The 14,990-nt window shown below is 49.2% G+C and overlaps 1 protein-coding gene across 1 annotated transcript; it reads left to right on the top strand.

The window, feature by feature from the left end:
- The first annotated feature begins 6,633 nt into the window (after positions 1–6,633).
- Positions 6,634–10,251, top strand: LOC146810841 (uncharacterized). The gene is made up of 2 exons (XM_085614452.1): positions 6,634–7,162; positions 7,928–10,251. Exons 1-2 carry the CDS (start codon positions 6,832–6,834, stop codon positions 8,584–8,586), a joined length of 990 nt encoding a protein of 329 aa, XP_085470578.1. The 5' UTR covers positions 6,634–6,831; the 3' UTR covers positions 8,587–10,251.
- The last annotated feature ends 4,739 nt before the right edge of the window (positions 10,252–14,990 follow it).

Genomic DNA, 14,990 nt, shown 5'->3' with positions numbered 1-14,990 from the left:
GACTACCGCGGTTTAAATAAGGCCACAATTAAAAATAAATACCCATTGCCTCTAATACCTGTTCTTCTAGATCAATTAAGGCATTCCACCATTTATACAAAGCTTGATTTACGAGGTGCATATCATCTTGTTAGAGTTAAAGAGAATGATGAATGGAAAACAGCTTTTAAAACCAAGTTTGGGTTGTTTGAATATACAGTAATGCCATTTGGTTTATGTAATGCACCTGCAGCATTTCAATTTTTTATCAATGAAGTGTTGCATGAGTTTCTGGATGTATGTGTAATTGTATATATTGATGACATACTTATTTACTCTAAAACCAAGGAAGAACATGTACAGCAAGTAAGAGCAGTGCTACAGAAATTGTTGACCAACCATCTGTTCGCTAAGCTTGAAAAATGTATCTTCAACACTAACACTGTAGATTTCCTGGGGTATTGTTTATCTTCAACAGGAATAATGATGGATGTTAAAAAGGTACAAGCCATTAAAAATTGGCCAGAACCCTCCACAGTTAAAGAAGTACAAAAAGTTTTGGGTTTTGCCAATTTTTATAGGCGTTTTATTCCTCATTTTGCTAAAACAGTTGTACCGCTAACCAAATTGCTACATAAGGGACAGAAGTTTATATGGTCAGGACAGACAGCTCAGGCCTTTGAGTCACTTAAAGAAAAGTTTACCTCAGCACCTTTGTTAAAACACCCAGACCCAGATATTCCTTTCTTTGTAGAGGCAGACGCTTCTCAAGTGGCGGTGGGAGCTGTGCTCTCTCAAAGAGATATTCAGGATGGACAGTTACATCCCGTAGCTTTTTATTCTAAAAAACTGTTACCAGCAGAACAAAATTATACAGTGGCAGAGAGTGAACTCTTGGCCATAAAATTGGCTTTTACTGAATGGAGACATCATTTAATGGGCACAAAATTTCCAGTCACTATATTTAGTGATCACAAAAATTTGCAGTTTTTTAGTTCTGTAAGAGCTCTAACACCTAGACAGATGCGCTGGCTAAATTTTTTTAGTGCCTTTGATTTTGTTATAACTTATCGACCTGGAGCTCAGCAAATTCAGTCGGATGTTTTGTCTAGATATGGGCACACTACAGATTTAAAGAAAGAAACAGGTCCGCCCATAATTCCTCCGCAGAAAATAGCCGCGCCAATCCTACAACAAGGCTTTTTAAGTCAAGTCAGGGAAGAACATTTGAAAGTAAAGACACAAGAGTGGTTAAAAAATCCCCACAATACTGTACAAGATGGTTTATTATATCATGATTCTTTGTTATATGTTCCAACTAAGTGTTTACAAGAAAAACTCTTGACATGGCATCATGATTCAATTTTAGCAGGTCACCCAGGTTCACAAAAAACATTGGAAAATTGTAAAAAGCATTTCTGGTGGCCTTCAATGATTTCTGACATTAAGGAATATGTCAAGTCCTGTCCAATTTGTGCAAGAAATAAATCTGTACATAAAGCTCCTATGGGCTTATTACAACCTTTGCCCACTCCTCCAAGTCCTTGGCACACCATTAGTTTGGATTTCATAGTCAATCTACCCAAGGCAAACGCTTATACAACTATTTTAGTAGTGGTAGATTATTTGTCAAAAATGGCACGCTTCATTCCTTTGGTGAAACTTCATACTGCTGCAGAACTGACAGATATCTTTATTAAAGATATTGTGAGGTTACATGGTTTGCCCGCTAAAATCCTTTCGGACAGGGGGAGTCAATTTACCTCTAAATTTTGGACCAATTTAGGAAAAAGTCTAAAGATGGAAATAGCTCTTTCAACGGCCTTTCATCCAGAAACCGATGGTCAGACTGAAAGGGTTAATCAAACGTTATTACAAACTTTACGTTGTTTAATGGCAGAATTTACCACTGATTGGGATAAGGTATTACCAATTGCAGAATTTATTTATAATAATAATGTGCATTCTGCAACGAAGTGTACTCCTTTTTATTTTTTACAAGGCTATCATCCACAAGCATTACCCATGTCAGTACTCCCCTCTTCAACTCCAGGAGTTACGGAGAGACTTTCTACACTATTGAATATACAAGAAAAGGCGAAGAAACATTTAAATATGTACAAAGACTCCATGAAAAGACAAGTAGATAAACATAGACTGGATGCTCCACAATATCATGTAGGAGATAAAGTATGGCTTTCAACAAAAAATTTGAAGTTAATAGGAACCAGAAAATTGTTACCAAAGTTCATAGGACCCTTTATTGTAAATAAGGTCATTAACCCTGTAACTGTTAAGTTGGACTTGCCCCCAGAATATCCTGTGCATCCTGCCTTCCATGTATCTTTATTGAAACCCTATGATCCACACACTAGGCCAGAACCTCCTCCCCCGCCCCTTCATGTTGATGGACATTTGGAGTATGAAGTGCAAAAGATTCTGGATGCAAAAAGAATACGAGGTAAACTGTTTTATTTGATAGCGTGGAAAGGTTTTGACGCAACTGAGAACTCATGGGAACCCGCGTCATTCGTTCATGCTCCAAGACTGTTGAGACAATTTTACCTACGATACCCTCTCAAGCCTCGGCCAGTGGGGCGGCCTTTGAGGGGAGCGACTGTTACAGTTTGTAGTAACAATCATGTTCAGAATCGTGCACAGACTCATTTAGAAGACCTTTAATATAAGATTATTGTTTAACCATGCTTTTGTATACATTCTGTTCACAAAAGCGTTAGCCAATGTTTGTTTGAAAGTATATTGTAAAAACATGAAAATATGCTTTTGTATAACATTCTTTTCCTCAAGTTGTTAACCAATGCTTGTTTGTATTAGCAATCATGGTCTTGTACTGATTTGCCATTCCTAGACTCATTATTATGCTTATAGAATGTGCTCCCTCTGTTCGTTCCGGTGCACGTGAGAATCACGTTTCTGAAAAACCAGCAGTTGCAGCTCACGTTGATGAGCAGGCTTTCTGGCACGTGTAACTCCTGCCTTTCCCCTGTGTCGACCCCACCCTTGAGACATTTTCTATTTAAACCCCAGGCTCCCTCTCCTAAGCGCTTGCGCTCGTTTTCATCCTACACCTACCTGAAAGCAGGAACTCGACGTCTTCTTGATCCAGCAGCTCCCGAGAGATTCAGTGCATCCGGTCCGGTCTACACAGTCTTCCCCGTCGTCCTGGAAACGAAAACAAAGCATGATCTGGAGCAGCGAGAAAGACCTTCCCTCGCTGCATACTGCAACAAAAAAGGAAACGAAAGCCATTTAAATAACAGTGAGTAATCGGCAGACTTCAAGAAGAGAAAACAGTAAGTCTCTGATACAATCTTGTATTTAATCACGTTATCAGCGCATTTAAACAGACGTTTGGCCAGATTTGCAGGACAATGTGTTAAATCACCAAACCAGGAGTTTATGAACATAAAACTTCGTGCTTATCTGATTTTTTTTGGACAATCTCCTTTTATTTTGCATCGCCATCTCTGCAGTTAAGGCACTAAGGAAAAAAGGAAAAGACATATCATTGTAAGTGACATTCAGTTTTGAAAAAGAAAAAACAGTTTTGCAAATCAACAGTGTGCCCATACATTTGTAACAGCAGACAAGTAAACAGCTGTTCTTTTCCTCTTACAGAACTACATTACCATTATAACCAATAATCAGGTTGCTGCAAAAACAGAGTGTAACCAAGGTATACAGTCTATGATCCAACCCAGTGTATATACTAATTGTCGCTCTTTCTATATTTCTACGCTAATGTTTGTCTTTGTTGTTTATTTATTATTATTAGAAATCTTTCCGAAGAAAACAGATAAAGCAGATAAACAGATAGAAGCTAGCAGAGAGTGGCAGTGTTTTCTCTGTTTATTATTTTGTCCCTCTTCCCCCTTCCCTTAGGAGTTTCTTTTGGGTAAACTGTGTTAAATAATCAGTTGAGCCCAGGGGAGGTTCTTGGGGGAAGTCGAGAACAAGCTACACATCTCTCAAGTTGAACAGCCTGCTTTTCAGGTGAGTGAAGGTTTAACAGATTGTCACTGCACCTCAACACATTGACATGTGTACACATTGTAGAGTCCAGAACAGCACTGTCCTGCCTACACCAACATCAAATCCATAAGTGACATGTGAGTGGGTACAGGCCAATCTACGAAACACACACACAAACATTGCATGTGTAGCCATCAGTGGAGTAAATGGAAGATTGGCCTCGTGTGCACGGTGATGTTCCATTGACCATCTTGGCACTGTGCCCTGTTGATGTTTGACAGATGGGCATTGCGATTGTATGGCACCCAAATCGCGGTAGCTACCGCCTGGCCCAGGTGGTGTGTCACCAGCACCCCCATTCACAAAAGTGCAGTAGTCATAGGCATGGAGACATGCCCATATGGCAGTGGGCATGCTCCGCCACTCAAATCGCGGTGCCTCGTGTCAATGCATGGCACCCATATCACAGTAGATGCCACCTGGCCCCGGGCGGTGTGTCACCAGCACCCCCATGCACACAAGTGCGGTAATCATAGGCATGGAGACCTGCCCATATGGTGGTGGGCATGCTCTGCCACCCATATCTCAGTAGCTACCGCCTGGCCCCGGCAGTGTGTCAACAGCACCCCCATTCACACAAGTGCAGTAGTCATAGGCATGAAGACATGCCCATATGGCGGTGGGCATGCTCCGCCACCCAAATCGCGGTGCCTCGTGTCAATGCATGGCACCCATATCGCAGCAGCTACCGCCTGGCACCAGCGGTGTGTCACCAGCACCCCCATGCACACAAGTGCAGCAGTCATAGGCATGGAGACATGCCCATATGGCGGTTGTCATGCTCCGCCACCCATATCGCGGTAGCTACCGCCTGGCCCCGGCGGTGAGTCACCAGCACCCCCATTCACACAAGTGCGGTAGTCATAGGTATGGAGACATGCCCAAATGGCGGTTGGCATGCTCCGCCACCCATATCACAGTAGCTACCGCCTGGCCCCAGCGGTGTGTCATCAGCACCCCCATTCACACAAGTGCGGTAGTCATAGGTATGGAGACATGCCCATATGGCGGTTGTCATGCTCCGCCACCCATATCGCGGTAGCTACCGCCTGGCCCCTGTGGTGTGTCATCAGCACTACCATTCACACAAGTGCAGCACTGATAGGCATGGAGACATGTGGAAATGGCGGATGGCATGCTTCGCCGCTAAAATCGCGATAGCGCACACTGGGCCCCTGCAGTGTGTCACCGCCATGGAGCTTGCCCTAGAGCCAATTCAAAGCTCGATAGCGTTGGCATGATGCAATTTTGAAGATCGCGGTAGGCGTGCTCCGCCACCGCGGAGGCGGACATTGGCTGCATTTGAAAGCTGCACCATCGCGGTAGCGCACTCTGGGCCCCAGCGTTGTGTCACTGCCATGAAGCATGCCCTTACAGCCAATGGGAGCCATGATTGTGGTGACATGATGCAATTTTGAAGATTGCGGTAGGCGTGCTCCCCCACCGCGGAGGCAGACATTGGCTGCATTTGAAAGATGCACCATCGCGATAGCGCACCCTGGGCCCCAGCGTTGTGTCACCGCCATGGAGCATGCCCTTACAGCCAATGGGAGCCATGATTGTGGTGACATGATGCAATTTTCAAGATCGCGGTAGACGTGCTCCGCCACCGCGGAGGCGGTCATTGGATGCATTTGAAAGCGGCAGACCTGTACCACCAATTGATGCAGCTTGGCACCTTTGAAACGACCCCAGGGGGCTATATATGTGTGGGAGTGAGCTTCACATTGCCACTGCTCCCAGATCCTGCTGCCTGAGACCCCTCACCTGCTGCTGCCTCCAGGAACTGCTGCCAGAGACCCCTTACCTGCTTCTACATCCAGGGACTGCTGCCTGAGACCCCTCACCACCCAAATCCGCTGCTGTTGTCTCACATCCACAGTGATGGCAAGGACGGAGAAGATCAGTGCCAGTCCCTTCACGAGCGAGGAGCTGGAGGTCCTGGTGGACAAGGTGCTAACACAGTACCCAAGGCTATATGGTGCCCAAAATGTCGTGGTAAGTCTTCGACAGTGGTGGGGTAGGGCAGGGGGGCCACACATGTAGTCTGATGCAGTATGTGCCTGGGAGTGTGGGGTAGTGTCATGCACTGCCTGACATGCTGTCTCCAGTGGGAGGGTGTGTGTACCCAATGCCACAGCTTTCCCTCCCTGCACATGTATGTATAAGTGACCGGTGTTGTGTTTCCAAACATACAGTGACACAGAAGGTTGTTCATGCTGTAGTCAGCACAGTGATTGCTTGGCTGGATGGCTGTGTGTGCCCCTGTAGTCCATCTCAGTGTGAGCCCAGCTGGCCTGCACAGTCCGCGCCTACAGAGACAAGGACAACTCACTTAACTTACAGAGTATGACATCAGTCTTTTCACATTGCACTCCAGCTATGGTCCATCTCAGCACTGTAGTTTGCACACAACTGCCCTTGTGAATGGCATTTTGTATTTGTGAGATCATGTCCCTCTATGTTACCACCATGACACATTCATCTATTCACAGGACAGGGACATTGATGGCTGCGCAGTCTTGGACACAGTGAGTCCAACCACAAACACAGGTTGACATGTGATGTATGTGTTGCTCAAGCCAACAATGGACTGGAGATGTGGGCAGGCTACATGGGTGTTTCAGTGCTGGCATCCTGCATGTTTGTGAAATGTGCAGGGAATGTGTTCCCCCTCACACCTGCATGCTTTAACATCAGCTTTTCCCATACAGGTGTCCCATGTGTGCTGTACTATAGTCTCTGATTGACCTATCGTTGGATGTGTGATGATTTTGTATCTTGCTGCTATACTGATAGATGTCGGTACATGACACAGTGTCACTGATCATTTCCCCCTTTTGTCTCCCATGCCTGCAGCTCAAGGTACACCAGCGTAAGGCCATGTGGAGGGCCATTGCAGTGAATATGCGAGCTCTGGGGGTCTCAAACCGACGGCGCACCTACTGCCACAAGAGATGGGAAGACATCAGCCGGCTAGCAAAGAATGTGGCGGAGATGACCTTGGGGCTGCTTCCTCGCACTGGGCGTCTGGCACGGCGCAGCATGACACCACTAATGGGGTGCATCTTGGTGGTGACACAGCCTGAGCTGGATGCACGTTTGAAGGAGCATCAGCAGCAAGCCAGGGGTGAGCATTTGGGGAGTCTGAATTTGACTGGGAGTGGCTGCATGTGTGCAGAGCCTGTGCCAGCGCTGGCCTATGTGATGTTGGTAGTGTGATGCTGAGGCATGTAAGTGGCTGCTGGCCTGGTTGCCGGTGGCATGTATTTGCCCTACCTGTACTTACAAAGCTGATTTGGATGCTGTGCTTTCACATTACCTTCTGCGTTGTGCTCTTCAGGTTTCTTCTGCATTGGGGTAGTCTTGGGAATCCCATGGGAGGGAACGGCAGTGTGCCCGATCTGACTGTGCGTACATCAATGCGTCCATTGCATGCACCCAGATTGGGGAGGCCTACACATCTGACAGCAATGTGCACCATTCTATTGTCCCCAAGGTACGACATGGTGGGTGGCATGGGCTAATGTCCATTGTGGACTGTCATGTTGTACTCTGGGTCTGTGTTGTCCCCTCCTGTTCCATCCAGATCAGTCATTGGCAACAAGTACCGTGCCCCCATCATGTCCCTAGGTGTGCTCAGAGCTAGTTGTGTGTCTGTTTGAACAGAGCTACAAGCAGGGTGTTGTGCTGTGGGGTCATCACATGGCTCACTCATGCCTGAGTTTCCACTTTCCACGCACTGCTTGAGTCAATATAGTGAGTTGGCACGATGTGTTTGCACAGGGTGGTGTGCAACATGTAGATTTGGTCTTCTGATGTGATGCATTGCTTGCATATGTTTGTTCTGTTTCCGTCACTGACCTGACCCTACATCTCTCTCTCTCTCATGAAGCATCACCTGTGGTCACGGAGGGACAGGAGATGGACACCAGTGGGGGTGAAACTAGCACAACAGCTGCCCAGGAGCCCACTGACACAGATGTCACCAGCGTCTCAGAGGGGGACAGGAGTCTGCTGGATGAATCCCAGTCTGAGATGCAAAGCCCCACGTCATCCGATGCCAGCGGGGATGCATCCATGTTGGAGGGCACAGGAAACGGGGACTCTGCATCGACTTCCACCACACAGCGGCCATTGCCCACCCTCCCAGCCACTACCTCTGGTGCTGCCCCTGTCCTCCTCAGTAAAAGGGAAAGAGTGTTCTTCACCCTTGGCACGACTGCCCCTGCACCTGTCCCCCCTGCTACCATCAGTGCTGAGTCTATGGACCTTTTGCGCCAGCTGTGTGTAGACCAGACAGCTCTACTCAATGCCTTCATTGACCATGACAAGAAATTGGCCGAGGTGGTTGCTTTCATGGAGGGCATACATTCCGACGTGGGTGGGCTGCACCGGACAGTCCAGGCTTTGTCATCAACAGTGACGTTTGCCCTGCAACAGGCACATACTCACAGTCCAGCTCCGGTCCCTTTGTCCACCCCCCTGGCAGTGGGCACGTCTGACGATAGTGACCACGGTCCACATACGTCAATGTCACAATACAGCACATGAAGCACACAGCAGGAGCAACCCAAGGGGTCCCGGGCGCAGACCCAATCCCCACAGAAGACCAAAGACACCCCAGAGCGCAGGGAGAAAAGCCCGTCAGGCGACACCAGTGGTCAAACAGCAAAGCTGCAGACCTCAGGCACACATGCCTCAGTGGCATCCCCATCCAAGGACTCTCCTGCCCCTAAAGCATCTCGCAAAGAGAAGCATACAGTGTCTGTGCCCACCAAGGAGGTGGTACATGCCAAGGGTACACCTAGGAAGGGCTCCAAGGCAGAATCACCAACCTCCTCGACTCCCATTCAAAGCCCAGTGAAGCAGGGGCCAGAGGGCACTGTAGGGGTAACACCTAGTAAACAGGGGAAGGGGGGCAGAGGTGAAGCCAGGCAAAGCGTTCCTCTGGGTCCAGCACATCATCAGAGGGGCTGCCAGCACCTGCACCTGCAGCAGGTGTGGTGGTGAGTGTGCATGTTGTGCTCACATCACTTCCCATTGATCCACAGTCAGTCAAGCCATTTAGGATCCCAAGAAGTGGAAGGGCAGCCCTCCACATTCTCCCAGCCACACTGTGTCTCCCGTCTGCATGACTCTACCTCCACGTGCCACTACACCACCTGGTCCAAGCAGCCCTCTGGCATGCCAAGCCACTGATAGCTTTACCTCAGCTGTTCCGCTCTCTCCACGTCAAGTGCCCCAACAGTTCCCAAGACACAGTCAGTTCCCAGTCCGCCTGACAGCCAAGTCTGAGTGGTAGTCACCCTCACACACCTGCCTCTCACACAGGTAGGCCTTTACTGCACATTGTTGCCCCCTGACTGTGTTGCTGACCATGGAAAGGTACAGTCATACACATTCCCTGTGCAGCTTCTCATAGACATACTCTGCACCCTGAACTGGCCACTGGCCTTGTTGCTCTTTGCTGTGTTGAACTATTCCCTGTGCAGCTTCTCATGGACATACTCTGCACCCTGAACTGGCCACTGGCCTTGTTGCTCTTTGCTGTGTTGAACTATTCCCTGTGCAGCTTCTCATGGACATACTCTGCACCCTGAACTGGCCACTGGCCTTGTTGCTCTTTGCTGTGTTGAACTATTCCCTGTGCAGCTTCTCATGGACATACTCTGCACCCTGAACTGGCCACTGGCCTTGTTGCTCTTTGCTGTGTTGAACTATTCCCAGTGCAGCTTCTCATGGACATACTCTGCACCCTGAACTGGCCACTGGCCTTGTTGCTCTTTGCTGTGTTGAACTATTCCCTGTGCAGCTTCTCATGGACATACTCTGCACTTTGTCCTACCACTGGCCTTTTCGTTCACTGCTGTGTGCCCCCTGCCTGTGCAGCTTCTCTTGGACTCACTCTGCACTTTGTCCTGCCACTGGCCTTGTCGTTCACTGCTGTGTGCTCCCTGCCTGTGCAGCTTCTCATGGACTCACTCTGCACTTTGTCCTGTCCACTGGCCTTATCCTTCACTGCTGTGTGCCCCCTGCCTGTGCAGCTTTTTATGGGCTCAGTCTGCACTTTGTCCTGCCCACTGGCCTTGTTGTTCACTGCTGTGTGCCCCCTGCCTGTGCAGCTTCTCATGGACATGCTCTGCATCTTGTGCCTTGCTCTTCTCTTCTCATGGTACCTATCTGTGCAATATGTGAATAAAGACAGTTGCTCCTGTTGTCTATTTTGTCAGTGTCCTTACTGAATAAAGTTCTTTTGCTGTGTGTAAATGGTTTACTGTGCCACATGGTCTGTGTGGCACTTCAAGATAGTCAATGTTTGGGCTCACTTACTCTCTTTTTTTCAGGGGTGACAGGGTCTTCAGTTCTTCTTGACCCAGATACTTGTGTGGGCAATGGTGTCAGTTTCAAATGGTTAGCAGTAGTCATTTACTTAATTAGTTCATGTTGGCTATATTGTACACATGTCAGGTTGGGGGACCCTGCCAGCACAGAGTGGGTTTCTGCACACAGTATTGCAGGCAGGCTGGCCAGGGTCATCATGTATGTGTGTTCTTCCTTTATGTGTGCCCAGTTGTGTATGTGTGTGGTCATCTTGTGATGGCCAGTCATCCTAGTCCCATGGCTTACTTTCTGTTAGACCTGACATCCTTGGCGTGGGTTTTTCCCCTATCTTTGCCTCTGCTATCTGGATTTTTGGATGCTGTGATGGATTTCGTTTTTGCTGGTTTAGATGCTTTGGACACTCCGCCACTGCTAATCAGTGCCAGAGTATAAGTGCTCCCTGTGTAAAATATCATATTGATTGGATATACCTGATTGGCATATCTGTATCACCATGAAGTCCCTCGTAAAGTGCACTGTGTGTGCCAGGGCTGGTGATGACAGATGCTACTAGTGGGTCTGCAGCGCTGATTGCGCCACCCACCTGTGTAGCCCTAAAATTGTGTCTCAGGCCTGCCACCGCAGGCCTGCCTGCAGTCCCCGGACTGCCATGTCCTCCTGGCCAGTGTCCACACTGACCGGGCCTAACCCTTCCCTTTTTATACACGTCAGTCATCCCTATGGAAGGCCCAAGGTACCCCCCTGGGCAGGGTGCAGTGTATGTAAAAGGTAGAGCATGTACTAGTGCAGGTAACATGTTCTGGTAGTGAACGACGGCCATTTTGTGTGTTCACTGCTGCAAGGTTATCTTGCTCCATAGGCTAACATGGGGGAGGCTGGTGCCAATGGCTATCCGCCTATCTTCTCATAGGAACAAGATAAGACATGAGTGTTTGCTATCCCTGAGCTCAGCATTTAATAACACATCTTTTAGGAGAGGTTGTTTCTAAATCCTGAGTTGGAGAATAGTACTTTTTAGAGAGTAGCTGTTCTCTTGTCTGACCCTTCTGTGTGTCTGGGCGTGCTTGTGGATTGACTGTCTGGCTTGAGAGTGACAGGGGCTGGGGATCCCCCAGGAGGTTGGCTGAGTCAGCCCTCTGCTGAATGGCGACATTTGCAAGGAGAGTGGAGGGAGGAGATAGCACCTGGGAGTGAATAGGGTTGTGCCTGCCTGCCACGCTGCTGGCTCCACCTCCTGCTGGGCGGCTGACGACTCTGCCCCTCACTCTGAAAAGAATGTAGAAGCCAGGAAAACAAAGTGCTCCAGCAACACCCAGAACTGGATCAGACCGGGCTCAGGACCCACTTGCACAAAGACTTCAAAGACTTTTAGGGGTATAAGTACAAGACCCCTGACAACAGATTTTTGGATTCTACCATCAAGAGGAACCTCTGCTGAAAGACGGACCGCTGAAGAACTAAAGGATGATTGCCTTGCTGTGTGCTCTAAGGGCTGACCTGTTCTGCTGTACAACTGAAGCTGAGGAGGAGAAGGGGTCCTGCTGTGGGCTGACCCTACCCACTTGACCAAACAAGACTTTGCTGTGTGCTGTGTCTTAAACCGAATCTCCAAGGGCCTGAGAAGAGCTGGCCTCCTGTTTCGCAACCCAGGGATAGAAAGGTTGCCAAGAACTCAAGACTCTGCTGTGTCCCCCCTGCGCTGCTGTGTGCTGCAGGGACCGTGGACTGTTCTACGAAGCTTCTCAACATCTGCCTGTGAAGTGGGCTGGCTGCTCTCTGTCTTGCTGGAGAGTGCCGCACTGACCCGGGCCTGACACCGGTTGCGGCATCAAGAAGACCGGCGTGCTCATCGGCACGTGCCTTGCCGCGACCCGGAGGCCTGAAGCAGATCGAGAGTTGTACTTTCCTACTCTACGTAGCCGCACTGTGAGTGGCTGACTCCGGTGACGTCGACATCGTCACTGGGGGCTCGTCGAGGGAGTTGTGGAAACCTTGCACCGAACAGCCAGAGGAGCGCTCTTACAACGAGTGCAGCGACACCACCGGAGCAACGTAGCTGCCTAAACATCAAGAGCCTACAAACTGATTCATTCTCAGTGAGTATCGAATCACGCAAGAGACTAGAGACTATCGTCTTACCGATCCCGACCAACCAAGAAAGCGAATATAGTGTAAACCTGTGATGCTTGATTTCAACTGCGTAAACTAGATAAAGATATATTATTTTTGATATAACTCACCTGTGTGGTGTAAGTTTGTGGTGTGCGGAGGGGGGATCATTGTGGTGTCTACGTGCAAATACCTTACACATTGCCTTGGGGATAAGCCTGTCTGCTCGAGCCAAGCTACCTAGAGGGTGAGCAGGGGTTATCTACCGTATGTGTCCTTGTACCCTGACTAGAAGCAAGGGTCCCTATTTGGTCTAAGGTGTATACCTCTGCCAACTAGAGACCCCGAGATCTAACATTGGTGGTCAGCGGTGCGGATTAGAACCAGTATTTGCACTTGACCTGCAGTGATTCTTCGTACATCACTAATCTAGTAAGCAGTTGCATTGCACGAAGTTCTTACGAAGACTATTCTTGGAGGATCGACGAAGCATCATGTCTCTGAATGGAGTAGGTGAGGAGTCGGAATTGCAATTCGAAGTGAAAAAGTTGCTCGAATATAAGAAGGAGCAACTAAAGCAATTCTGCAAGCAGCTTGGATGCCCAGTGAAGGGCAGCGCCAACAAGACGGAGCTACAGAAAGCTCTAAGGGCCTGGTGGGAGGCCAAGAATGGCGCAACCGAGGAAACTACTAAAGGTGATGGCACACCGGAGCACGGATTTGGATCCGATGATCTGCCAGTGAATAGGCCAGCGTCTAGGGCTGGCAGCACCCATTCCAGTAAGAGCCTTTCTCCAGAGGAGCTGGAGGAAAATCAGAGGATTAGGGCCCATGAGATTGAACTTTTTAAGCTCAAAGCTCAAGCGGAAGAAAGGAAACTGCGCCTTGACAGCGAGAAAGAGGCGGAGGAGAGGAAGAATGCTCTCGCTTTGGAAGAGAGAAAACTCCAGTTGGCTCATGAGTTGAGCATGAGGGAGCTGGACATTAAAGCCAAACAAGTGGAGTCCAGTCCGAATGGTGGCAGCGCACAACCAGTACAGGCGGGTAAAGTATACATACCGAAAGACTTGGTACAGAATTATCAGAGGGGTGAGGATATCTATGCATGGTTTAGATCCTATGAGCTTGCCTTGAAGATGAATGAAGTGCCTGAGAAGAGTTGGGGAGCAGGGTTGTGGAAGCATTTTGAGGCCTCTGGGAGGGATGTCTTAGCACCCTTAGAAGCAGCAGGGACCTTAACCTACCTCACGATGAAGGAGGCCTTATGCCTCAGGTATGGGCTTACACCAGAACAGTACCGCCAGAAGTTCAGGAACTTCAAGAAACTTGATTCGAGTACTTGGGTGGAGTGTGTGAGTATGTACACGCGTGCACTGGAAGGTTGGATAAAGGGCAGCAAAGTAACTGATTAAGTGGGGTTGTGTCACTTGATTAGTTGGGAGCACTTGAGTAGTCTATGTGTTCCAGAGCTGCGCCAGCATCTTTTAGACAGCAAGTTAACTGATCCCAGTGAGCTTGCTAAAGAGGCCGACCGCTGGACTAGCACCAGGGTCAACAAAGGGGTGGTAAGTATGCCAGCCAAGGGTGGACAGGGTCCCCAGCAGAAAGGTGGGGAGGACAAGGGTAACAGTAAGGAGTTCTCTAAAGGGCCCCAAAACAGTTCCCAGGAGAAGGAGTCCCCAGCCCCCAAGACGAAGAGGTCTTGGCCCCCTAAGGGCAACAGACCACCGCCTACTTGCTATGCTTGTAGGGAAGTGGGGCACATCGCCCCTAAATGTCCCAAGAAACCCCCAGCACCAGCTGCTGCTCCAGTCCCAGGGTTAGCTAGTGTAGCTTTGGGAGGGGATTTGATTTCCAGTGGGGAGGAGGGATTAGCTATGATGACCCTTGTCTCTTTAGGAGACCAAGAGATGGTCCAAGATACCTTGATACCCGCTAACACTAAGAAATACGGGCAAAAGGTGACTATCAATGGGAGGGAGTTAGAGGCTCTGAGAGACACCGGGGCTAGTGTGACATCTGTCAGGTGTCAGTGGGTGTCTGAAGAGCAAGTCATCCCCAATGTGCTCCGCCCAGTAGTGGCAGCTGACACTTCAATGCGCCTCTGCAAGATGGCGCGTGTTCCCTTTACATGGGGGGGGAGTCTCTGGTACCTTGGAAGTCTGTGTCAGTGATGCCTTGCCAGTAGATTGTCTGTTGGGTAACGACCTGGAGAGTTCTCCATGGAAGGACGTAGAGCACAGAACTCACTTGGAGATGTTAGGACTGCCAGCGTGGATCTGTGTATCCACACGTGCCATGACAGCCAGTAAGGGTGGATTAGTAGAACCGGAGCCTGGAACAATGGCCCAGGGACCTGTCAAGAGAGGAAGGGGCAGAGGGCGCGGGAAACCGGCCCCCACTGTTCCCACGGTCCAGGAGGAAGCAGAACCTGAGGGGGATGCCCTGGAACCTACAGGGGAACAGGTGGCCGAACTAGGGGAATTGCCTGAGCTGACCCATTG

Source organism: Triturus cristatus, chromosome 7, assembly GCF_964204655.1.
Source record: "Triturus cristatus chromosome 7, aTriCri1.1, whole genome shotgun sequence".
Lineage (NCBI taxonomy): Eukaryota > Metazoa > Chordata > Amphibia > Caudata > Salamandridae > Triturus > Triturus cristatus.
Note: the sequence above shows the minus strand (reverse complement) of the source record. Positions and strands in the feature narration are given on the sequence as shown.